Raw genomic sequence first — 27,827 nt, forward strand, 5'->3', positions numbered from 1 at the left:
CGTTCCATAATTTCTACAAGGACATTAAGAAAAAAAGTAAGGATGAGAAAACAGAAGAGTAAAAATGTTTAGATACCCTCACTGTACAAGTCTTGCGCAGAACATCTTTAGAGAAATGCTGTGGGGGGTGTTGATGTGATGGGTATGAGCTAAAAAGCTTTCCTTGTGTTGGTTGAAGTGAGAGGAACCTCCAGACTCACATTCTTCTATGTTGGGCCAAGTCTGAAATGAGTCATATTTAACTCTTATTAAACAGAAAAATGGTTTTGTTTGGGGTTTATTTTATTTTTCATTCAGAAGAGGGGGTATTAAATGAAATCCTAAGACTTTGGAAGTTTTGCCATTACCATGTTAAAGTAGTAAGCATGTTGATCTGAAAGCCATCAAACATGACAGTTGTTATACCTTATGGCCTGAAATAACGCCCCCTTCTGTTTCTGTCTCCTACAGCACAGCGTCTCCAGAGCTAACTGCAATAAGATTATTATGTTGTTTACGGATGGTGGTGAAGAAAGAGCACAGGAAATTTTCCATAAATACAATGAAGACAAAAAAGTAAGTGCTCTATGAAAGATTTTAGTATATAAAATACAACAGCACGAATAGGAACATTTAAATATGGAAGTGAAAGCATTTTTTGGTATATGTATAAAGTACTTTCTAAAATGCACTTGTATTGAACCTTAGGGTACTTAAAACTTTCTCTGTCTATAATATCTCTTCAAAAAACCATAAAAGACGTTTAATATTTTACCCCTTGTGACTTACTGGTATCAGGCAGTACAGAAGCATACCATAAGCCATGAAGTATTGAACTTTTTATTGGCAGGTTTTTTGTATTAGTGTAATCAAGAGGGAGCACAGGTAGTTAAATAATAGGAGATATAGCTTTATCTCCTTACTTTGAATATTTTCTATACGATTTTGTTGTTCATCAGGCAATGACAAAACCAAATCTCAAGGTTAGAATCTAAATCTTAACAGATTTGGGCTGAAACAAACCCAAGTTTTTCTCAGTGAGGCTAATTGTATCTTTGGCTATCTTAGGTAGGAGTAGGATGGCTTTTGATTGATGAAATTTGACCTGTGGTTCAACCAGTATTATGGGTTTGACACAAGAATCACTGGATGGCTTGTGTTGTTCAGATTAGATTGGATTATTAGCTATGCTGGTTTGGGGTTTAAGTTTTGAATCTAATCAAACTTCTGGTCTAGCTTTGATGTAAAAATGCATGAGTGTGTGTGTGAAGGAAAACGGCTTTGTGAACTGTCTCCTGCTACATCTCAGTAGAAATCTTTATATTTAGAAGATTAATCACTTTAGAAATTAAATATGAGCTGGATTCACCGTACAACCAAGAACTTACCTTTTCTAGTGTTTGGGGTTGTGCCTGTACCTGTTTTTTTCCTGGGGTTTTGTTTATTTGTTTCAATTTGTTTTCAAAAAAAAGCAGCTAGAAGTAAGATTACAGTTCGCCAAGACACTTTACCAGTTGCCATGGATGCTTACATATAAAGAAGTGGAAGTACGCCGTTGGAATTCCCATATATTTAAATTAATCCCTTCAAAAAGAGAACTAGAAACACAACGCAGAATTTGCATCTCAACCAATGATTCACTCAGGGACCTTCAGTAATCAATTTGTTTTATAATTGTGTTTCATATAGAATGATATGGTGGGGTTTAGGTAATCTTTGTATCTGAGATGAAAGTACTTTTTAAACTGACAATTAGAAGGAAGGACTGAAATCATAGCAATTTGTCACACATTCCTGTATTCTGAAAACATACACAGAGCTTCCTCTTCAAATTTGGTTTTGGTAGCTTTTATTGTGTTACAATAAAAGCCATCATCTAAAGGAAAACATGCATAAGGGGGGAAATGTATGACTGATTTCTTATTATTTTCCATTTAATTTGCTGTGTTAGGAAGAAAGTATAGGAAGATGTCCAGTCCAAACAGATTTGCAGTGCTGAGATTTGTGGTCTTACTCACATCATATGTGACGATTGATTATTCTGTGGAGTATAATGGATGAAATGTAGGATTTACTAATTAAAATGGTTATTCTACTGCATCCTTTAATACTTTAAATTTGTACTGCCAAGGGATGGACTGGTTTTGTATATACTGTTATATATATTACAGTACAAGCTCATTTTCTTGTTCCCTCTAGTGAATGAGGCTTTTGGGGTTTTTATTGTATACAACAGAGTTAAGATGTTGATGATAGTCACTGTAAGGATTTCTGAATATTGAAGTATATACTTAATTGCAGTCCAGATGCAATGCAAGGCAGATTTCTTACACTTGATTAAGTTCAATATACCTACAAGTTCAAGTTCTTAGTAAGCACTTACATCTTGTTACTTACCTAATAAAGCAGTGGGTTGATAGATACTATCCTTTACTGTTTTTCTCCAAGGTGACATTGAAAATACAAGAAATACTAACAGGGTTTTTGCAGATATAATTTGAAGAACCATTTGCTTTCTCCTTAAAGTTTTCAATCAGTAACAATTCTTGTGGTGCTGAAGGGAAACTTATGGTTGAAAAACTTCTAATGAGATTGAGCCAGTAAATTCATTTTTAACATTTATAATGAACCCCCCGATAATCTTTCATAGGATTTTAATATTTTTAAAAAGCAGAATACTTCAAAATATGCTTGTAGCCATGCTCTCGTTAGTAAAACTACAGCTGATTCCAGAATGAAGATATGTGAGCTCTCTTGTCGTTCCCTCTCTGTGTAATTTAATGTTCCTGTGCAGCATCATAACATAACTGACAGACACGTTCTAACATGAAAAATACACATATACTTTCAATTTTTTTAAAGTCATTGTCACAAACATAGTGTTACCTTCTTTTAGATTGCATAGTAGTCTGCTTTCATCTGATAAATGATTTAAAGCTATGTGGATTTAGATTCTGTTGTCTTTATTGCAGTTAATTTATATTTTGTTTCACAAGTAGTCCATTTAATGTAAGACCATGTTTATAATTATAATCTGTAAAGAGACTATTCAATATGAGCAAGATATTAAAAATTTGCCCATGTATTACTGTAGTAGCACTTCATAGTATAAATATGAATCAGCTGATGTCTTTTCTTGCCTGCTCTGCATTTGTCTTTCTGCTTTGCATACAGTATATAAAGATGGATATTTATTGTCTTATACCACAGTATCACAGTATCACAGTATGCTAGAGATAGGAAGGGACCTCAAAAGATCATCTAGTCCAATCCCCCTGCCGGAGCAGGAACACCTAGATAATGTTACACAGGAATGTGTCCAGGTGGGTTTTGAATGTCTCCAGGGAAGGAGACTCCACAACCTCCCTGGGCAGCCTGTTCCAGTGTTCCGTCACCCTCACTGAGAAGAAGTTTCTTCTCAAGTTTAAGTGGAACCTCTTGTGTTCCAGTTTGTACCCATTACCCCTTGTCCTATCATTGTTTGCCACTGAGTAGAGCCTGGCTCCATCCTCGTGACACTCCCCCTTTATATATTTATATACACTAATAAGGTCACCCCTCAGTCTCCTCTTCTCCAAACTATAGAGACCCAGCTCCCTCAGTCTTTCCTCATAAGGGAGATGCTCCACTCCCTTCATCATCTTCGCTGCCCTGCGCTGGACTCTCTCCAGCAGCTCCCTGTCCTTCTTGAACTGAGGGGCCCAGAACTGGACACAATATTCCAGATGGGGTCTCACCAGGGCAGAGTAGAGGGGAAGGAGGACCTCTCTCGACCTACTAACCACCCCCCTTCTAATACACCCCAGGAGGCCATTGGCCTTCTTGGCCACAAGGGCACAGTGCTGGCTCAGGGTCATCCTGTCGTCCACTAGGACCCCCAGGTCCCTCTCCCCTACACTGCTCTCTAACAGGTCGTTTCCCAACCTATACTGGAACCTGGGGTTGTTCCTGCCCAGATGCAGGACTCTACACTTTCCCTTGTTATATTTCATCCAGTTATTCCCTGCCCAACTCTCCAGCCTGTCCAGGTCTCGCTGGATGGCAGCACAGCCTTCTGGCGTGTCAGCCATTCCTCCCAGCTTAGTGTCATCAGCAAACTTGCTGATAGTACACTCAATTCCCTCATCTAAATCGTTGATGAATATATTAAATAATACTGGTCCCAGTACTGACCCTTGAGGCACTCCTAGTTACAGGCCTCCAACTAGACTCCGCCCCATAGACTACAACTCTCTGGCTTCTCTCCTTCAGCCAGTTCACAGTCCACCTCACTACCTGATCATCCAGACCTCAATTTAGCTGTGAGGATGCTGTGGGAGACTGTGTCAAATGCTTTGCTGAAGTCAAGGTAGACTACATCCACCGCTCTGCCATCATCCATCCACCGTGTTATTTCCTCATAAAAGGCTATGAGATTGGTCAAGCATGATTTCCCCTTGGTGAAGCCATGTTGACTGCCCCTCATAACCCTCTTATCCTTGATATGCCTTAAGATGGCACCAAGGATAAGGTGTTCCATCACTTTCCCAGGGATGGAGGTGAGGCTGACCAGTCTATAGTTACGCGGGTCCTCCTTCTTGCCCTTTTTGAAGACTGGAGTGACATTTGCCTTCCTCCAGTCCTCAGGCACCTCTCCCGTTTCCCAAGACTTGGTAAAGATGATGGCGAGTGGTCTAGCAATGACTTCTGCCAGTTCCCTCAGCACCCGCGGGTGCATCCCATCTGGACCCATGGATTTATGGATGTCCAGTAACAGTCAGTTACTTCCCATCTTTGGTACGCAGTGTCATAAACTTACTTTCTTCTCATACAAGCTAAAGACCATTCATTCAAATCTATTAATCCTTGTTTTCATCTTCCTGATGTAAAATTTCTTCAGCTCTAAAAGTATATTCATCTTCTGTCAGTTACTTTGTAGGTCCTTGATACCAAAGAAGCCTCAATGAGTTTTGGCCCATTAGATGACAAGGATACTAAGATACTTGTTTGCAGTGCCCTTAGTGCAACCTTCAAGTTAAGAAGTGAAAGAAAACAATAAACAATTGGAAACTACTAAAAAAGGAGCCTAGAATCGAGGTGCTGGGAAATTCTCCCATTAAATTAGAGAGTTTAATCGGTTTGAAATAGCACATAAATATATTAAAAATAATGTTCTGTCTTTACAAATCATTTACACTATGAATATGAGAGTTAATGCAAAACTTACATTTTGAGGAGGAACATTCCTAGTTTTCATCTGTTTGAAGTGGAAAATCACAGTTATGTTTCACCTTTGCATGTCTTTTCCTCTTTATGAAGCCAGATTTTATTGTCACAGATTGTCACAGATTGCAGCTGCATGCTGCACCTGATATTTAGCAACTGGCATGTTTACCTTTGCAGCGACATTTGGGGTGCTCACATTAAATGTCTGAAATACCACACATGCACTAAACTTCAGGAATGGGGGTGGTACACTTCAGTTTTGTTTGCACTCATGCTGCAGATGGCCCCACGGAAGACAGCAATATTCATTTAATTGGAATGGAGGCCCAGCAGGAGTTCTCAATCCTGAGAATTTTGAATTCAGGTTGAAAATAAATGACTACTACAGCTCACTGGGGCAAATTGTGAACCCTGTGTTTTAAAGGATTGCTCTACTTAGGGGAGTAGGAAGAGACCTTAAATATATCTCATGCACTTTCAGTTTGAAGTTTCCTAGCACAGTACAGATTTGTGGGGGTCAGACCAACAGATGCAGGATTAATCCAACCCTCCACATAACAGGAGAACCATAAGTTGGGTCTCATGTCTCATTCTCATATGATTAATGCAACCTCCTTTTGTGTAGATTTTTCTAACTGTATCATTTGAGAGGAAATGGTATGCAGTGAAGTTTTCCAACAGCTCATTTCCATTTAAAATATCTGTGTATGTGATGGGTACCAAACTGCTACAGTGATAGAGGTCCTATGGGAGGAGGCTCCAGGTTGCTGCAACTCCACTGGGAAACTTATGATTGGCAGTGACTTCTTCCTAATGGGGCACATTCAGCATGTGAATAGAATGATAAAATGAAATATTTATGAGAAAGCACTTGCAAAACTTTCTTCTAAAACACAAATGTCACCTACTGTCATTGCCAAAGGAGGGAACCAGTTTCTTCGTTGGTTTGAATCCATTACTGCACAACTGCAAGCCAACAAAGTGAAAAAAACAATGTGTTAATCTAGGCAATGATATACGCATCATTCCAGACAAGGCTGAAAGTGCTAGTCCTGACTACAAATAACTACTGTAAAAGCCCATAATATTTCCACTTGGGGTAACTATGGGATTCTCACCAGGTGTCAGACTAAATTAGTGTAACTTTATAGGGTTGCTTATAGAGCCAAAAATAGAAATGGCATCTTTCTCAACACTAGTGACAGAGCTTAACATCTATCAAAGTGAACCCTAACAGTTCTTGCATTTCTGAGTTTGTGATAGGCTTGTGACGCAGGATATAAAACAAAGTAATTAAATTAAGGGTTGAACCCAGCAAAATTCTGGTTTATATCTGACTGACATGTAGCATAGTTTGATAGATAAAATTTAAGCTTTTTTTTCTTAAGCTTTCTGGATTATAGATTGTTTTCTGGCCTTCTCTACACTGCATCAGCCTCCTGTGATCTTTAGACAACCAAATGCTAAGATATTTCTCATTCCCCCTGATAGTCCCTTGTGCTGCGAATTTTCTTGGAGTGATGGTACAGGAAATCCCATGGAGAAGAATTCTCCAGCTAGCTGGTTAAACTGGCTCCATGGCTCGTTCCCTAATCAAATCTGTCTTAAGACTGTGTCATCTTCCAGCTATTAATTTCAATTTATTGTATATATTGTGACATGCACAACTGGTGAAGCTAAAATATTCTAAGTGAAACCTGAGTCAGTATTTATAAATTTCACAATCCATTCCCTGGTTTGTTCTTTATTTCAAACTAAAACTGGAAACTCTGTTATTAGAGTGCTCACTGAAGAAATCTCTTATTCTTAAGGCAAATTATATATTTTTTCACCTCTTCCTTAGCTCTACTTATTAATATATAAGACTTGCAATATATCCACTGTCTCAGCTTCTGTGTTCCTAACATAGATTAATGCTACTACATTAATGAATTGAAATATTCTATATCAGCAGTCTTCCTCTGTGACACTCATTACCCAAATATGCTTCAAATAGTCAGGTTGCACAATACTGTTATTTGACATCATGAGTATGTAAATCTATGCAATGATTTATTTATTTTTTTCAGTACAATATTTAACATGTATTTCCCCCCCCCCCGAATTTGGAACTACAGTTATCTGACAGTGGGTGAAGCCCTATTGCCCCACTAGGAGTTGGAGTACAGTGGTTTCTTAGGCTACTCTTTCAAAAATGTGTATATACTGTCCTTTCAGCAATCATCTCCTAAGGTGATGTGCTACTACCATGTGTCCCTGCCCTGACAATGCTGCTGGATTACAGCAGTCTTTTTCTACTGCCTTTCACTGTCCGCTTTACCTTTAGACTATATAACATCAGTTCTAAGGTTTTTCTTGAAGGCTTCAATAAAGAAGTCATACACTTCTCCCTTTTTCACTGACTTTTCCATTCAGCTGTCACATCCCCTGTGCTGATCTACATATGTACACAAGTTTGCTGGGCAAGATTGCTGCAGACTTAGGAGGTATATCAAGATGTGCAGTGTGACAGAGAAGGGCTTATTTTAGGAAGAATATTTGCATGCAGAAGAGACTTCATGCATGTGTCCACACACACATATGTGTTGATACCGAGTTTCTCTGTAGGCTGTTGTTTCATTATGAGCATTAGTCTTATCTGTTACCGCATGGCGTTTTTATCTACTGTGCAAGATAAAAATCCATGTGATGGTGTTGAGATCTGCAGAAGGCTAATGAAGGTTTTAATATAGATTTGTTGAAAAGTAACCTTATCGGTCATATTAGAATCACGCGTATCTGTTACATAAACCCAAGTGGCAGCTTGCTTCCTTCAAATTTGGCATGGAGGAGGCTATTTGATACTTCTATTTTTATGATCTTCAGTTCCAAACCACTACATTAATAGTGATTGATTCAGGGTATCACATAGAGGTTGCTGCTGCAGATGGCATGAAATGATTAATCAAGGCAGCAAGGGTAGGATATCACTTAATATAAAAAGCACATTATGTTTGTTTTGGGATGAAAGCAAGAGAGTCAGACTGCATTTTACTTATTTATATAAACAAAATGCTTCATATGCCAGAACTAATTGAGGTTTGACATCATAAGGTTCATCCTGTCTCAATCTCCCCATGCATTTTATCATGCATTCATCCTCATGAATTTGAGATTGAAGTGAAATGCTGTGTGAGTTGATTGTATTCTTCTGTAATTCAAGAGTTGAAGAACTGTGACTTTCTGCAATGAGCAATTTAATACCTAGGCCATGCCTGATGATGTTTATTCAATGCCTTCTTTAAAGTGTCCAATTCCACAGCTTCCTTAGGTGTTGAAACGTTTTTCTGTTTCGACACCTACCTGTTGAAAAGCTCCCTTAAATTTCCTCAAAGCAAAGTATGCTTAGAGGTTTTTTTTTCCTTTTCATTTAACATTCATTACAGAGTACAATTTCTTCTCATAATTTCCTACTACATTTTAAGAAACTCTTTTTATGTTGTCACCTTCATCCAACTTTTCAACTTCTAACAAATTTCTTTCAAATTCTCTGGGTGTATCTTAAATTAATTCTTTATTATTACCCCTATTGTGTATAATGTCATCTCTACCTTTCTTAAAACATGCTCTTGAACACTTCAAGAAACTTAAGTGTTACCAAGAGAAAACAGTATTTTTTATGTTGTTTTTTTTTTTTTTGTTGTTTTTTTTTTCCCAGATCACTTAGGTGAATATATCAGAATATGGGTTCTTTTTGGAACTGCATTATATTATTCAACAATATTAGGGTTTTTATTTGCTCTGAATCTTTCTTTCCTGTAACTGCTGCTTTTTCAGGTAATCTTCAATTTCTGTTTCTGTGTTTGATTTTCTAAGCATTTTTAACCTTACATTGCATTAGGAAGTTTCTTCTTGTATGTTTAATATATTCCTCTTCATGAATTGCCATATATCTCTTAGTCCTTTATTCTTTAGATTATCTTCCCACAATACTCAGCTAGCTAGTTGTCTGAGTTTGTTGAAGTCTGTCTCTTTATCCTGTCTCTTTATCGTTGTTTTACTGATGTCATACCTTCCTTTTCTCAAAATAAAAGTAATTTCTTGATCTTTCTCTCAAAAGATCAGCTTTCTTCAAGAATTTTCAGTTCATTTCTCCTTAAAATTCAGAAATAAATCTAACTGGTCTTGGCATCATCTAGAATAAGATTTTTTTCTAACCTGCTACAAGAAATTCAGGAATTGTGTCTCCCATCATATTGTTTTATATGTATTAGCCTATATAATTAAAATTTAAAATAATTTTTCTATGCTTCCTGTGTTTTGTGAAGCAAATGCCATATGTAAATAAGAACTGACTATAATAGCGCATCTATAGGCAGAGAAGATAAAAGTTGTTCTGCTATAAGTGCCACCTAAGAGAAACTCATGAATATCATTCATTTAAAAACATAAAAATGAAGAAAATTTAAAGGTTAATAATTGGTTTCTGCATATAGTGAAGCAAAACTGGTCACAAGAAAAAAAAACCAGGATGATTATGAAGGTTAAGGATACCTTTCTATAAAATGACCCATTATATAGTCATGATTCTTATGCTTGTGTATTCACTGAGTCTGGAGTTTTCCAAAAATTAGTTTTACAATATCAGTATACAAATTAGTTTTACAATATCAGAAAGTATAACTTTCTGGGAAGAAACTGGAGAATTTGTCCACTTAATAGAATAAGTAAGGTAACTAAGCCTGCATAACTGAATGGATTTAAAAAAATAATTTAGTATTGTTAAGTGACTAAAATGTGACAGTTGCTAAATGCTGCTTACTTGGGAATTCTGTGCTTTGTAATCACATTATTAGTTATTTGCAAAAGAACACATTTAATCTGTACTGACCAAAAGAACCTGGAGTGCAAGCTGCAGATGCACTTTTTTAATAATTCCAAGTTCATTTAAATAGATATTTTAACAAGAAAGAATCTGGTTTATTTACAGATATTTTTATGAAGCCACCTCTTTACAGTCCATGAGTTGCATAATGCAGACTGGCCACATGGTATACTCAAGCCTACCTGTAGCCAGGAAAAACAATAACCTCAATGTGTTCTGTTGCAAACTTAGTCTGTATATGCTATTTTATTTGAAAACAAAACCAAAGAGAAACCCAAAACCTAAGGCAATACTTTGTCTATAATAAATTTCTCTGTAAGAAATATATTTATAAATAAGGCTGAAGACATTTTCTGTTTGTTTTTTTTCTCAATTAAGAAACTGAAAGAAGCTATTAAAATTTATTTCTTACATCATAGACTGAAAAATGTTTGATGTCTTGTCAGCTAAAGTGTGATTTAACTGAAGTACATTGTCTCTGCTCTTCACTTTCAGACATTGTGAATGCAAAATTTACATCTAAATTTATTAAGAAACTGTGTTACAAACTGTTAAACACACTAGGGCTATAGACAACCCCTAAGGTTGCTTTACCTGTCGATTGCATGTAGGATCGGGGGGGTTTGTTTGTTTGGGCTTTTTTTCTGAAAATTCAATTTATTTAGCTGATAACAAAAGAAATGATAATGCATTCAGTATAGGAATGAACTGTGTCATAAATAATTTTATTATTATTAAACCATCTGTAGAATATATTGTATCTATAGATATATATATATGCAAAGCTTTTCGTAGGCAATCCTGATATTTCAGGTGCAGTTTGGCCAGAAGTACAGTGAGCAAGAATGCACTGATTGCTAACTGTGAAGGATGTTCTCTATTATGTGACTGTGCATAAGACTTGGTCTTTCTAGGGCATTTGCCAGTTGCTGACAGCAGGCATCATCACTGCCTGCTTGCATTAGTGCTGGAACATCTTACCTGCAAGCAAACTCAAGGTCAGGTTGCCCTGAACACAGTCGTGTATGGCAGTGCTGAGTTGCTGAGTTTCCATTGTTACATGATAATTACTTTTTTTTTTCCCAACAAAAAAAGATAGGGAGCTGAAACATTTTCATCCCTCAATCTCTCTCTTCTAAGGTGATCTGAAGATACAATTCCATTCCCAGGTCAGTCTCCAAGAGGCAGCATGGACAAAAATCCCTTCTGTTGAGCTGGCATACCCCTTTTTTAAGCTCATTAAATCATTTGCATTTAGAATTTTCATGTTCCTGCAAAGATTGGGCCACTGAGAAACCAGACATGAACTTTGTGTAACTGATTATTCCAGAGGGAAAGATTTCCTGTAAATGTGTTCTGCTGGGAATGAGAATTTCCAGTGGCACTTCCCTTTCCCCCTGTCCTTTTACCTTTTCTAATACAAGTATTTGGCATTTGCATTCAGCTAGCATCAGCTACTCTTTTCCATGCTGTACAGGAACTGGAATAATGGAAGTGAAGAGTAGAAGGAGTGACTATACAAATAGTACACTATTATAAAAGACTTTGCATGAGAAAAAAAGGCAGAATACCTGATTAAATTAGTGTTTGCAGTATTCAGTGTAATATTAAATATTCCTTTAAATCTGTAGCTGATAGTTGTAATATTTCTTCCATGAGTCTTATAAGGCCAAAGTTAAAAAAAAAATGCTTAGTGTCACAATATGAACCATAAATATCTCTCTAATTAATCTGGTCCTTTCCAGCTGCTGAGCTGCCTCCAAGTGTTGTTTTGACTAGCTAAAGAAAAGCCTAAAATGCTTTTAATCCTGAGTGCAGTGGGAATTCCTCTGTCAAGTCCTTTGTCTGGTTCCTGATATGGGCCACCAAATTTACAAGGAACTTTCATAAAAAAAATTACTCTTTCCTTCAGGGAATGCTAAATGCTGAGTGTCAGGGACAAATAGCTTAGGGAAAGGAGGAATTTAATTGTTTTTCATTTCAACAAAGAAACTTTGTTATTAACATAACTAAGAAAGGAAACAGAGTAAATAGAACCCAGGTAGACAAGGTAAAACGTTCAACAGCTGAATTGTTAAAAAGATGACAGTGTAACTTCTTCCTCTGAAGACTAGGAGTCAGGCTGAGTGGCTAGAAAATCACCTGATCCACACTGAGTGCTTTACCTTTTTTCCGAGGTGAGGTGGGGTAAGGTGGTCTGGTGAGAACAGCACTTTGGTTGGAAATCACAGGAGAAGCAACCCATGCATCAGCATCCTTTGATCCAGAGCTACAGCCACAAATCTGCAGCACTGAAGACTATTTGAGTACTTTGGGATTTTCTGGATAAAATCCCTTTCTGCCTTCAAGTAGGAGAGCTAAGCATACAGCAACTGCATTACACTCTGTCAGAGACACCGTATTAGTCTAAATGTCTTAAGGCATCATTTATATTAGTAAAGTTACATGGGGCCGAAACATGGGCTTGGACGCTGTCCTGCAATCATTTAAAGGTATTAACTGTTAGTTAAAGCTGAAAAGTTTTCAGCCTCTGCCAACTGGCGCACTCCCAGATAAGGTTTTGGGACCCTTCCTGGGGCAGCTAGGGGAAGAGGGAAGGAACACTGGCTTAACTTCAGTGCATATATGTGGGCTCTGCTGCCACGGTTGCTTTTGAGGCTGGAGCATGGAGCAAGGCACAGTTTCTGGTAGGGTTGACATAGTCAAATTGACTCTCAGACATCAAACACATCATTGTGAAGTCTTAGCGGTGTTTTTGAAAGCACAGCTTTTCTCTTTCTTAACACTGCTCCTGAGACTAATGCTGTAATAAGTTAATAAACCAGAGCTGATTTATATCTACATCTAGAAAATACTGAGATTAAAAACTTTATTTGTGGAGACAGTCCAGTACACAGGGCAGAGCTCCCTCATCATTATGCAGGATTCCTACATTAGGTCTAAACTAGATAAAAACTTAAATGATCACGTAATCAGTGGTCCATCTATCTAATTGTAATCAGTTTAGCAGAGGTGGATTAGTAGATATCAGCAGGGTATTTATACCTTTATACTTTTAGCCATACAACAAAAGAGGAAGGGGCACCGCAAGCTTTCCCTTTAGTGCGCGGGGAGTGAGCTGCTGTAGTTCCACAAGGTGGCACTAGGAAGATGTAGAACAGTGTAACTGAATTTATAGGGTTTTTAGTTCTGTGAGTGTTAATTCTGAATTTTTTCAGTATGTAAACCAGAATGGTGTTTTCAACCTCTGCACTAGAAAATATCTCCACTTTAATGCAGTTATGTCTTCTTCGTGAGGATTTTTTTCCTCACAAAGAAGAAAGATAAGCAAAACCACTATCTTAATTTCTGGAATACTTTGCAGTTCTCAAAACATATTTCAGGGATTTATGGCATTCACTTTAAAATCTTATTCAGTGGCCATGCACCTTTCGTATGCTATGAAGATTTCAGGTACAATCCTCAGCTTTTAGTTCTTTTTATAGAGTAATTGCATATAACTTATCAGTGTGCTTGGATCTGTTCTCCTGGTATCTTGAGATGTGTTTTGGGCCCACGTTATCATTAATCAGAATCATGTCCAAAGCAAGTGAGATTCTTCAATAATCTCTTAACATGTAATAAATTTTTGGTCTTTTTTATTTTGTGATACAAGTATTAACATTAGTTCGTAATGTGAGCTAATTTTTGGTGTCATTATTTCCTTTCTTTATTAAACTATAATTACACAGACTATAATTAGGCTATGAATTCATAAGTTAGCATTGCAGCTTGAAGTTTGAATTGTAGTGAATGAAAGATATTAATGATAGAGAAGACTCCATACATACATGGAAAGCCTGAGCAAAATAATTAACTGTGAATAAACGTCTAGAAAAGTAGTTCCAAGGACTTGGACTGTTAATCTCAGTTAAAGCATTTTTCTATTTATGCCAAGGATACTACTTGCATAGTTAAATGCCTTGCTGAATCAGAGCATAGGAGGAATCAATTATGGAAACACTCAAGCAGGTGTTTTATCAAACATATTAATACTTTCTTTAAGTCCTTATAAATTCAGAGAAGTCCAGCCTGATATTATCTTTGTATCTAAATATTTGACAGCTAAATTCTCATCGGTTTCCATGTGGGTTTTTCTCCTTCAGTAAATACAAGAGCAGGGTGGAGGCTGGAGAAATGTCCACAATTATCCATAGTGTTTAATTGTTCACAGACCCAACAGTATGGTTCTTGGCCTGTGGCAATTGGCTCTTTTGAACTATGTCTGGGCTCAGTTCAGGGGGTAACATGAGCCAGGGCCTCTTCTCAAAAGATTTTATAACAAAATATAATGCTACAGGCTTGGGGAAGAGTGCCTGGAAATCTGCTTAGCAGAAAAGGACTTGGGGTGCTGATTGATGGTCGCTGAACATGAGCAGCTGGTGCCCAGGCAGCCAAGAAAGCAAATGGCATCCTGGCCTGTGTCAGCAATAGTGTGGCCAGCAAGGCCAGGGCAGTGATCATCTCCCTGTACTGGTGAGGCTGCACCTCTAATCCTGTGTTCAGTTCTGGGGCCTTCACTATAAGAGAGTGCTGGAGCGAGACCAGAGAAGGGCAAGAAAGCTGGTGAAGGGCCTGGAGCACATAATTTAGCTGTAAAGATGTGAACCATGCTGTGCTACTTGACCTCATGGCCTGAGACAGAAAATGGGTTATGTCCCATTTTATTTACTGCATAAAGATAGCCTCAAGCTTCACTCCAACACATTGTTGTGTTACTCCTGCTGTTAAACACAGAACTATTTCTCTTGTTCCTGTGCTTCTCAGGGAAAAAAGAACTACTTTACCTTTATAGATAAAACCCAAATGGTTCAGAACTGCATCCTTGGATGTCTTGAATACAGTAGTTCATCGTGACAGGTTATGGACCAGAATTTAAGTGAAACTGCATTTTGTGCTTCCTTGTGGCTAATCCCAGTGGTTTGCTAATGACTATGTAGGGTTTTCAGATCATCCTCTGAAGTTCAGTTCTCAGTTCAAATAGGTCATAAATGCTTTCTGGTCTTAGTTAGTTCACAGCAGAATCCGAAATCATCTTCAGATTTCTGCCACAGATGTAAAGATGGTAAGGCAAAAAGTGCATTCATAGTTTTAACTGTGGCAGTTTGAAAACCACTTAACAATTCCCTGATCTATGGCAAAAAAGCAGCAAAATGATTAAGTGGTTTGAAAGCTGTATGTACAAGGGATTTAGAAGACAGAGTGCATAATGGAATATAGAAAATCAGTTTTATGACTTTATTCAGCAAAATAGGCTTTGTATATTGCCCTATTTCAGAATTATATCTATTAAGTATAAACTTCAAACAATCGTCACATCTGATAATCTATAAACACAGCATTGGGAAAAATAATTTCCTGGATCATGTTGAAACTACTGATTTATTTATCCCTTTCTATTACAGCTTCTCTTGGTGGATAGTAAAAGCAATTATCTGCGAATCTTTACTTGAAGTTACAAAGGCCTGATTAAAATACTCTGAAGTCATACTGTTATCATGAAAAGTGAAGTTCCATGATGAGACCAGGTTTTGATTCAGTTTCTTGTGGTCAAGCACTCCTGCTATTTTTACATGATAGACATAAAATGATGGGATCCATCTTGCGTACATCTACTTGAGTAAATTAATTGTGTAGCTCTCTTGATATCTGATAGAAATATCTATATCCCAAAAAGTCAGTTTATCTCCTCCTAAACAAAGAAATGAAAAGATGCACATAACTGGTTATTGTGAGCTCTCTCCTGCAGCAACACAGAATTCAAGACACATAATTTATCTGTCAAAAAAGATGCATGTTCATCCACTCTGAACTGCTTGCAGAGTGGTTGTAGCTCCTCAAACTTTAATAGGCTTACAATTATTTCCTACACATATAGGTAGTGTTCTGAATTATGAGTGTGATTTGGTGCTTAGTTACCACTTCCAGTTAACTTCACTCAAGCTGTTAATTTTCTGTAATATTCATAACATGATAAACTCAAAGGAAGAGTCTAATTTAATCTTTGTTTTATACCAATAGCAAAATGAAGAAATAGGATAAGTAAAAAGCAACTGAGGTCAGTAGGGAAAGCAACCTTTTAATGGTTCTTCATTTCTCACTGGAGTGCCAGTGTCCCCCTAATATCTGTAGCAGTCAGAATCCTTCTACTCACCTTGTTTTTTATGAGCTTTTTCTGGTAGGGAGAAATACAAAATAAAAATAAAATTCATTATATAGTAAGGCAGTTTTCTTCAATACAGTACTACTTCCTCTATTTTCTGTAGCTCTCTTTTTTTGTCTACCACTTCCTCTCATTAGGAGTTGGATATTTGCTTGTTTTCCTTCAATATCCTTCGTAGAATCCTAGGATGAGTCAGGATGCAAGGGGCCTACTGAGGTCTCTATTCCAATGTCAGGAATAAGATCAGCTTTATCTAGTCCGGTCTTTAAAACCCCAAAGGAGGCAGGCTTTACAATCTCTGGACAGCCTGTGCTGCCTGTCTGACTGTCCTTACATTCATTCTACACTTGTTTTGCTTGTTATTAAGTACATTGCTCTCCTATTTACAGGAAATGAATAATACAAAGAATAAAAGTTTTTGTGTTTTCTCTCCAAGATTAGTTTCAGAGTGAGAAAAGTACAGATAATTAGCTACCCATTACCAGCACATGATATATTCCTGACAGAACTAACACAGTTCTGGACTTGAACTCTCAGTGGTAGAAATTAGAACTTTCATATTTCAGAACAGTTTCAAGACTGGGCTGGCAGAGCAGCCTGTTGCTCATCTCTTGTTTTCCATTCTAGGGGGATGAGTTTCTAGAGTACTTCACTTCCAATAGATCCATTGAAAATCAGAATGACAGATTTTTTTTCTGACTCTTCCATTGTTTTTTTATTGATTTGCTTCTTTATGAAAAGGATAAATGGACCTCCCTTTTATGGAGGCAAGGCTGCACTTTCCGGGGAAAAAGTTTGGGGGACAGAAATGTGGGTCCTCTGGTGTAGGTGGTTGAGAACAAGTCATAGCCAAAGGACCCAGGAACCTGTAGTTTATGCAGAACCGAACAGGCTTCAGAGAAGCACGGAGAAGAAATAAACAGGCTTTGGTGGTGATGAAAAACAACTTTTTGGGATCAAAGAGTACTTGGCAGTTTGCTTCAACTTGGAAATCAACTTCGTTGGTAACCAAACTTAAAAGGAAGGACAGGCAAAGGGAAAGGTGCTCATATCCAGTGCCTCTGATCTAGTTGCTCCAAGTGTTCTCAGTCATATATTTCCTATTAGATGTAATTGAATCAGTCTTTTTTAGTTTAAAAACCCTTTGTCTCTTTGGCGTGATATCTATAAGGAAGAGGTATAGACAGATGGGTCTCAGTCCTTTGGCTGACTCTGGGTCCTGTCACAGAAAATGTTAGCACAGAACATGTTTTTTTGCTAAAATTGGCTTGTTTAATTTGACTTGCTGACTCATTTTTCCAGCTGGTCTGTCATTCTACTCAATACCAGATGAGGCAATAGGAAAAAGAAAACTCTTTTGAATGTTCCACCCTCTTGCCAAACCATGTAACAATTAAAACCTCCAATTTTCATTGCAGTTCTTTATCTCTGTTAATTATCCAAGGAACAGTAAATCAAATATATTGTCCTCTGCTTGTTGTCAATAATTTAAATTCTAAATTCTTTATAGATTTGTTGCAGATTTAACATGCTGCTTCTCTTCCCTAAATTACATACAATTTCACAACTTGAATCCAATGCAGTGTTTCATTTTTTACATTTGAGATCAAATGCTAGACCGTACAGTCTAATTGACTCGTGTTTTATACACACACACTAGCAAATCCACATGACTCTGTTTTAACTTAATTAGTTACTTTTAATCCAAAAGAGACATCAGGTCACTCAACTATTTAACTAAAGGCTTTGTGGGGTTTTCTTATTGCACCATAATTTTTGAGAAGAATGTATTTTGAATCAAGTGTTCAGGGGACACTAGACTAGACTCATCACTAGCACTGGTGAGCGCTAAATAAAGAACAGAAATATAGTAGGCAGGGACCTTGTGAACTGAGAGATACCAATAGAAAATAATATTGTGATATTCAGCTTAGAAAAAATAAATAGTAGTTACATAGAAACAGAAAGATCCATTAAAAGAGTTATAGCTGACATTTTGTAAAAGAGGTCGAGAATAGACAGGGGATGGCAAATGTAACTTGAATTTATGTGATACAGTATTAAAAAAGTAAATGAGATGTAGGCAGATCAGGTGAAGTCATGTTCACACTATGAATACTGATATTTTCAAGATAATAGAAGGCATTTTTTTCATGTCTCTGGCCATATAAACTACGAGAACAAAATCTTATCACATATACAGTCATTCCTTACCACTCTGTGTAACTAGGAGTGTTAATTGGCTTGAGTCATTGTTGAGAAACAACCCTGTATGGGATAGTTTTATTAGTTTTTAAAAGAGAAAAACTTCAGATTTTCTCTGTATTTTAAGAAAACTCAAACACCTGAATCAGCATTCAGTGCAACAGAATAGTTGCTTTAATCCTGCTTTTAATTGTAGAAAAAAGGGGCTTGGATGAATAAAGCAAACCAAAACATGCTGTTAATTAAAAATGACAGGTAGCGCAAAGCTTTATTCACCCTTCTTGCATATAGGGGTCAAAACTAATAAAGTTTCACCATTTGCTAGTTGCTGATTGATGATGTGGAGCTATTCCTGCAGCTCTTGGTTAATACATGTGCTCTGATTATGTCACATTTTTGTTGCTTATTTGACAAATGAAGGTATAGGTAGTAATTGCACATGCTAAATAATGTGATGAGAGTTTCTATAAGTAATAATTTAAAAAAAAGAAAAATGGTCAGTAGTTTACAAGGAGTCTGCGGTTTTATATTGTGAATGTTGTTTAAAGACAACATTGCCTTATTACTGAGTCATAAGCTGCATGCAAATCAGTTGTGTTATGTTTTAAACATAGTCATCAAGTTTCATAGAAAGGAATTCAGTCACGATATGTGATATGTAAAGTGAAGTGGTAACATTAAAGATCCATAAAGGAAGAGATGCCTGAAACGGAAAAGCAGTCTGGTCCTTGGACATTCCTGCTGAGGGACAGGATAACAGTGAACAGCTTATTAAAACTGTTGGGAAATTATCATTCCCATCTTTCACAGAAATGCTCAGCTTTGGAGCAAAATATTTATTTAGCCAGACGCCGAAACATAATATTGGTATTTTTTTCTGTGTATTGTGGGACTTTTAATATTTATACAGCAATACAAGGTTGGGGTTTTTTTTTTTCAAATAAAATAACTTTCATGGAAAATAATTTTAACCAAAAAAGCCTGTTTTCAGTGCAAAACTTGAACAGAATTTGGTAAATTCTTCTGAAGCATTGTCTCACCTCAGTTGCTGAGATAGACTGGAGTTGCATTGTCTAAACAGAATTGCGCTTATAATGCACATAGCTGTAATGAATATCAAGAGGTTAAAGTTAAATATCTGAAGCTTAGCCTTCTATGAAATTTTGTTGAACTAACTTAATGATTTTACATGAAAAAGACTGAAAGTCTGAATATTTTTCTGTGATACCTGAATTTCTTTTTTTTTTTTGTTGCTGTTCCTGAAATTATTTCCTTCTTTGAACTGTTTTGATTTCTACTGCATCTAATATTGATAGGAGATTATATCAACTAACTTAACAAAACCTGAAAAGATATAATTGCCACCTTAAGGGAAAAAAAAAAACAAACAAAACTGTTTCATGGATGGTAACCAATTTAAGAGCTTTGAAGTATGAAAGATGTATGAAAGAACATTCTTCTTGAGTTCTACTTCATGGACCAATTAATAGGAATGCATAAACTATCATAATAACGGTGTATCTATTATGATGATAAAAAATGGAAACTTCACAGTTGTCTTTTTTCTGTTGAGATGTATGAAAAACCTAAGTATCATCAACTGGAGAGTCACAGCTAGTTAATGACATGTAATTAAGTTATATGCATTGGTTTCTACCTTGCATAGGTACGTGTGTTCACATTTTCTGTTGGTCAGCATAATTATGACAAAGGACCTATACAGTGGATGGCCTGTGAAAATAAAGGTACTGTGTTTTTCTTTAAGACTGTTCTTTGCTGGAGCTTTGGACAGGTGATATCTTTATTATTCTCTAAAAATTACAGTTGTTTTTTTGTTTTCAGACTGCTTTTTTAGCTTTATTGTATTAATAAAAAAGTTTAATGAAATAATGTGCAGATGAATATATATACAGATGTAAAAAATAAGCCTGCATATTTATTTCCTATTTATTTAAAACTTTATATTGTAAGAAAAAAATCACAGTATTTTTCATGATAATAAGATGTTATGGTTCAGTTCTGAGAAATCTTGTAATAGTCATCTATGAAAAGATGAAAGTGATGACAGATAAGAAATTAAGTAAAGCTGGTTTATATTAAGAGGTCTGGACAAAGGGATTTTTTGTTTGGTTGGTTGGCTGCTTGGGTTTCTTTCTGTTTTTCTCCAAAACTTACAAGGGACCAGATGACATGATTTATTTTTTCCCTTTTTGATGAAAATATCAAAATGGTTCTTGTTGTTATTTCTCAGATTCTAAGAGCATCTTACAGTTTTTAATTTTATCCTGAAACTATATCTTAATTTAGAAAAAAATTAAAAAAGGTGAAAGTAAGGAAGTAAAATGTTTTCTCCTAAAATTTCTGTATGAAAAATGTCATCAGAAATATTAAAAAAAGAGTGTGAGGAAGAGGTGTCTCAAATAAGTTACACTATAACTATGGAACAAGAGATAAAAGATACATGCAAAACAGAGAAATTATCAAACAATATTGTCAATATTTTAAACAGAGCAATTTCCAGGCCTGGCTGAAAATGTGGAAGTACTTTACAAACCAGTGAGAAGCAAGAGGTGAGAGGTGAGATAGTTTTCAAGGGATCTTGAAAATTTAGGCTGTAGGGAAGGAGATTAAGATACAGTTCTCAGGCATGACATTAACATAAACCACAGATAAGAGAAAGGAAGAGGTACAGAAAAAAATCATACAGAGTGTATCCTGTAGGAACAGCATATGTACTGTAGCCTCATGAGCCGCTCCACGTGCTGGAAGGTTATGCAGAAGATACTACAACTTCATGAAGAGCGGATTGTATTGTCAAATAATTACAGAAAATCAATGAGGGGTTTCTTGAACAGGGATTTTTTTGTCTCACATCTTTGTATTGCTGAATACTATGTGCATGTGAACTCCATTGTTTTAAAACAAATGAGGACCGCCTGGTTTAAAGCAGAACCACCCACCTATGTCATCTCTGTCATTTTATTGAGGCAAAATGATCATAATCTTCTGTCCAAAACTGATGTGATTATTTGTTTGAACATCCAAAGAAGCAAAGTTTTGTTTTTCCTTAATTAAAATCTTTAATTTATTATCAAATCGCACATTGTTTACAGCAAAGTAAATGACAAACCTCAAGACTCTAACTTCTCCAGTCCTCCAAACTTTCCTTCCAATTTGATTTACTTGGTTTGAAGCTGGATCTCAGTACCTGTCCTCACTCTTATTTGGTGCATATGGACAATATTTTTAATTCAAACAAATAAGTGATAGAGTCTGTGCTGAATAAAAACATTTCTGTTGTTTAGTTAGAAGAAATACACATTAGATTCTTTCATTCTTTCCACAGAGTACCTGATATTTTTATAGTGTGAGTACTGTTGTGGCAGACTGTAGCTCTACTTGCATTTCTATATGTGTTCAGCATATAATTATGTTGTCGTCACAACGTATTAAAATGACCATTAAATATACTTGCACATGAGAGTAACTGGGAATTCAGGAGTATAAATTCAGCATGTTATCTCAGCTTTAAATAAAACATACAAAAGAAACACATCTCAGTGCTTAAAAGTAACTAGCTTGGCTTATACAGTTTGGTGACCCACCATATGTGGCCACATGTGGTGGCATCTACTAGAAAATTATTCCTTATTTTCTATAAACATTAAATTAGAAATTACCAGATTAATTAAGTTACTCAAGAGACTATATATTATAGTAAGATGGGTTTATTTCTATTCAAAATTTCAGGTTATTATTATGAAATTCCGTCCATTGGAGCCATAAGAATAAACACCCAGGTAAGTATGTTGGTCAAATCCAGTTGCAGTTACAACACAAAGAAGCGTAGTAACTCCTGTTTTTTAAATCTGTTGCAATTTGCCTCTGTATACAACACATTATGAACAGGGGGAAAAAAAAAATTAAGGTTTCCTTGTACATGTGAAAGGATTATTCTCTTAAGTTATTCTCATTTATTTTCTTTTTTAGTGGTTGCATTGAGCCAAATTAAGATGTGATTCCTGTTTCCCTTGCTAGCTGGCCCACAGTAGCTTGCATGCATACTAGCCACACTAGCATGCTCTATAGCACCCTGACCTTGTGCACCCAGCAGCATTTGAAGTGATGTGTATCCTGCAGACCCCTGCTTTGAACTCAGTTTTTCTCCTGGCCTTACATGGTCACTCTTTGATGTTAAGACATAGCAGCAATTTTGTTATAAAGTTATACAAACCTAGTAATTTTTTATAGTGTGTCTAGACATTCATAGTAGTCTGTCTCCTGCCATACTTGCTTTGCTTCTCCACATGATATGGAGAAGGCTGTGAAGGCACAGCCCTGCTAGGGCATCTGAATTCAGCTGGGCAGAAGCAGTGACCTGGTACAATAGGATTGATTCCTGGGCTGATCCAACCAGTCTGGGAGAAACAGAGCTTTTTTTTTTTTTTCCATCAAAAAGGATGCAGGAACATTTTAAGCAGACGTGTAGATAATTAAGGGCACAGGACTTGGGCATTATATGATGTGATACAAACCGACAGGGTAGTTGTTTGAAAGTCCATGTATTCACACGTCCAGAAAACCAGGGAAGTGCCACAGCAGTTCTTTGTCCTTCCAAGGCCAGGCATGACATTTTTGGGCAGGAAATGAGAGTCCTCTTTTTGGCTTCCACAAGAGATCTTTAATTCTTTTAAACTCTTCCAGATAGTGTCTGGCAAGAAATATCCCTAACGTGATCAGACAAATAGAGAAGGTTGAAGACTGAAACAAGTTTGAGGGCATCCACTCCCAAACCAGACTAGAAGTGTGACATCTCATAAGGTCACCAGCTTTAGCTGTACTCCCAGACTCAAGGAAAGCAGGGACAATGAGGTTTTATGATTCTGGTTTTTTTTTTTGTTTCATTAGAAGTTGTGCAAGTTATCGCTGTAGGAGCTTAACATAACCAGCTGTTAAACCTCTCACTCTCCATTGCCCACTCTCTTACCGATTGAAGGTTCTGCAGTGCGCTTGTAATTTCATTATGTCATTAGCAATTAATTTTGGGAAAAAATAGTCGGAATTCTCACATTGTGGAAAGAGAACAGTGGTTATGGATGTGCAAGATCCATGTAACTGAGGCTGTGACAGAGGAATTACCTTGTCAGTAGATACTAAAAACTGAAGACTGAATTGTTGGGTAGTACAGTTTTAAAGAAGTCATTAAATATTACTCCTATATTGGTGGTGAATTTTTACCCTTTTTATTTTTTATCTTTTAATTGTTTTTATGTCATTATTGTTTATTTTTTATGCTATTTCTGGACTTTGATCTAATAACTGCCTTCTGATGAATTTATTACACTTTCTGGCAGGAATATCTGGATGTTTTGGGCAGACCAATGGTTTTAGCTGGGGAGAAGGCCAAACAAGTCCAATGGACAAATGTCTATCTGGATGCTCTGGTATGATCTGTGTTTACCTCTAGTAAAGTGCGAATCTTAGCAGACCAGTAACTGTTTCATTTTCCACAGTCCTGATGGCTAAATTTCCTACAGTTCCAAGCATCATATTCTTGCCTTTCAAGCATGTGTACAATTTCCTGAACTGCTGTTTCTAACGTGCTGCTCATTACTCACACTTAGTATCCTCCTAAGCATCTTAAACTTTAACAGAGGAAAGCAATTTATCCTAGACATAGATCTTTAAGTGTAGCTCATTCTTGCCCTCAACTTAATAAAAGAAAAAGGAACCAAATAGTTTTCTAGCTCTGTGCCTTTGCTGCAGTAGAGTTTATTTGCTATGTTACTGGTGAGGAGTTCTTACTTTTTAATCTCACATCCCCCCCTCAAAAAGAGTATTCCACGCAGAATGAAATCTGTCACTGTTACTAGGTATTTGTACAGATTTTGAACTTGGGTCTTTAAACTATTATGATTATTGTAATTACTTGCTTCCTCAAGGTAATGTTTTTATTTTTAATTGAGCAGTGTATATAGTGGGGAAATAAAAAGATATATGAAATTATTTCCTTACTGGTGAATTTATCCCTTCAGTCTTGTAAAACAAACATATTAAGGAAACTACAAAATGCAAAGTATTATTAGCAGCAATCGAATCTGTTGCTCTAGATAACCTCCTTTTGAGTAATTCTAACTAGGCAAAAATTACCACAAAAATGTCATCTGGAATCATGCATTTATCCAAGTTCACATGGTCATCTAATGCCAATGTCAAAATCTGCTTCTTCCACTCAGACAGAGTTACTGAAAATTTTTTATCAACACATCATGAATGTGACTCAGAGGAGCTAGTTTTTCTTGGAATTTCAATGGCCAGAAGTTCATTAACCATGTTTCCTCGGTTACTGTTGAGGTACTTACTGGAAACATAAAGGATGTTATGATGAAAGTTCATATATTCTATACATATCCTGTTGTAAAGCCAAAGCTAAATTTGTAAGTGGAATAGAAACATATCTCTTTAATGAAGTAAAACTTGTGGTAGCTGCAGACTTCTCTATGTAACTTTATAGTTTTAGTGGGTTCATTCAGTCTTTCCTTCAAGCTTTTCTCCATTCACCTGTTATATATGTGTTTGTGTGTATATAATTTTATTATAACTTATTCATGATTATTGTCCTCTCATTATTTTTTGAGGGGGAGAGGGTATTATCCCCCGTACATACCCCTCCATTTTGTTATCTATCTCTTCAATGCTCCTTCTAAAAATATCCTGTTATATATTTTCTTCTGATTTATCTCCATTTCCTGCTTCTCTTATTCTCTTAACAAGTCCACTTCTCCTTTTCTTTGACTTGCTTGTAACATTACTCTGATCTCATCGCCTTTTGCTTAACAAACAAGTTCATGAAGAATGATTTAAAATTCAAAAAGGTGAAATTAGACTGGGCAAATGGAGAATGACTTTCATTAAAGTGGTTTAATAAGGTTGTTTTTTTTTTTAATGAAACAAAGGGAGAAAAGGATATGGTTGCTTTATTCATTAAAATAACATGGAAGGAGCAAGAATCTGGGGGGGGAGGGGGCGGGAAGGGATGAAATTTGAAATATACCCCAAACATTTGCATAAAAAGACAAGGTAGGAGTCTCCCTTTATATTTAGAATGGAAGATAGTACTTTTCTGGCTATCTAAAGATGCTTTTCTGAATACTGCTTTGAGTTGTGACTGTTCATAAAAGAAAACCAAATTTCTTTTATCTTCCCAAATAAGTGTAAGTCCTTGACTCAGTACCTGAAGAGACTACATGATTTTGCAGAACTGATGAAGGACATTATTGCAAGCCATTGAAAAGAAGTGATAATATGAAAAGTAGTAGTTTTCCCTGATGGATGAACCTATTTGCTGTTTTTAAGTTTGATTTGGCTTCCCCCCACACCTTTTTTTTTTTATTTTTTTCCCCTACTATCTGGAGATTTTAGTATAGTGGGTACTACAGCTGTAAACACATGTAGTGTTTTTTAAACTATTATATCCTACATTCTTGTACACCATCTACTTAAAAAAAAAACAATTTATTACTCTCAGTAATGCATGAGCACAAAAAACCCTTTAAGTTTCTATGCATAAAATCAATGAAGTATTTTAAAGTTTCTACAAACTAGAAGTCAGTACTCTAGTTTGGATACAGTTCTAGTGTTTGGATACAGTAATCCCTGGATTGTTGTAATGTTTTATAGTTCAGTATTTGTTATTTAACTAAAAGGTCTTTTTCTCTCTTCTCTATATGATCATTTCCTAGGAGCTGGGCCTTGTGATTACTGGAACCCTACCTGTCTTCAATCTAACCAAGGAACAAAATGGGAAAATAGTAAGCTCTTAATCAAAGCACAAAAAAAGAAAACAAAAACAAACAACCCCACAACAGTTATTTGACTTACATTTCATGCTAACTCCTTGAATAATGTGTATTTCCATAGACCTTTCTACAACTTGCTTGTCTTGTACCTCAGAAACAAAGGGGTCATCTCTAGTTACCTGATAGAGAACTAGAAAATGCAATTACCCTTTTTGTAATTCTGAGTTTCAGGGTATGATATTCCTTGATCTATCTCTGTGACCTGGTGGCAGTGGGAATGTGTTAACTGCTAGATGGGAAGTAGATTGTTATATTAATCAGGCCTTGCCAAGAAAGGAATGCCTAGATAAACTTTTTACAAATCTTTGAAGCTGTGACAGGGTGAAGCTATTTCAGGATAAATGGCAATAATGTAGAGAATTTAAACTAATTGATTGTAATGATAATAGAAAATAGCACTGTGTGCTTAGATTAAAATCTAGGTATTAGACAAATGCAATTGCCCACCTCTATTACTGTCAGGTATGGAATCAATTGATGTCCTCTTCACAAAATAAAAATGCTGTTTTTTAAAAAATCATACTTAGAATATGACTTATAGTGTGTAGTATAATACTGTACATTTGGTGTGGTACTCCTCTTCATCCAGGTCAAAATATACAGAAGTCTAGAGAAGAAAGTATTTGATGTGGTTTTTCAGATATTACATAGACTCAGAATGAATAAATACAAATTTGATCACTACCACTTCTTTTATTTACTTTCAGAATAGTTCTCTTAGTTTCCCTTTAAAAATAAAACAGCAACAACAACAAAAAAAGGTTTCATAGTCTTATCTACATGATAATGCTTGGGATTCACTGACTGTGGTTTCAAAGTGAGCAACTACTGAATATCGAAAGATGTCTTTCAGAGAAGTAGAACATCCATGGTCTAATACAGAGAAACAAGAGAACTTGAATATGCTCAACTTACATCTCTACCTGAACTTTAGGGTACAGACTGCAAGATGCATCTTCCAGTGCTTATTCCAAATTTATTTAATAAGGAGAAGGGATTCAGGTGATACTGTATAAAGGTCTAACTTCCTTTTCTGTAGTGGGAAAATAAATTACAAGTGAAGCAAATGTAGTGCCTGAGTCCCTGATTTCTAATGCTGATGATTGCTAGAGTCACTGAGTATTTTGCTTTGTTGTTTGGTTGGTTTTGTTTTTTTCATTCATCATTATACCATAGCCAAAAGTATGTAATTGTTTTGGGATCTCACTTATTAATTGCCCAACCTAAGCATGCAATAGTAGCTCTATATTGGTGCTAGTAATTTAGTATCTACATTATTGGCAATATTAATGCATTGCTTTTGCTTTTACCTGTTTTGTTCTTACATTTATTGTTTATTCATCCAGAAAAAATCCATATTCATTTTCATAAACAATTAGCATATTCTGTGCTAAATTCTGAATGTATTGAATGTTATTTTGAATCACTTGGATAGTATTTAAAACATTTAGAATAGACACATACAAGCAACTTTTCAAGTGTATCTGTCAAACAAGAGATGAAAGCAAAATCA

The 27,827-nt window shown here is 36.1% G+C and overlaps 1 protein-coding gene across 12 annotated transcripts in view; it reads left to right on the forward strand.

The window, feature by feature from the left end:
• The window catches only part of CACNA2D1 (calcium voltage-gated channel auxiliary subunit alpha2delta 1), a 389,699-nt gene that overhangs the window by 312,766 nt on the left and 49,106 nt on the right, over positions 1-27,827 (forward strand). For all 12 annotated transcript variants that reach the window (XM_062631969.1, XM_062631970.1, XM_062631958.1 and 9 more), the window contains exons 12-16: positions 451-555; positions 20,122-20,200; positions 22,206-22,255; positions 23,810-23,899; positions 26,198-26,266. In XM_062631969.1, the coding sequence (XP_062487953.1) occupies positions 451-555; positions 20,122-20,200; positions 22,206-22,255; positions 23,810-23,899; positions 26,198-26,266 (393 nt within the window). The remainder of the gene's footprint in view (positions 1-450; positions 556-20,121; positions 20,201-22,205; positions 22,256-23,809; positions 23,900-26,197; positions 26,267-27,827) is intronic.

Source organism: Pezoporus occidentalis, unplaced genomic scaffold (genome assembly GCF_034315485.1).
Source record: "Pezoporus occidentalis ecotype Australia unplaced genomic scaffold, CSIRO_AGI_Poc_V1 ctg38, whole genome shotgun sequence".
Taxonomy (NCBI): Eukaryota; Metazoa; Chordata; class Aves; order Psittaciformes; family Psittacidae; genus Pezoporus; species Pezoporus occidentalis.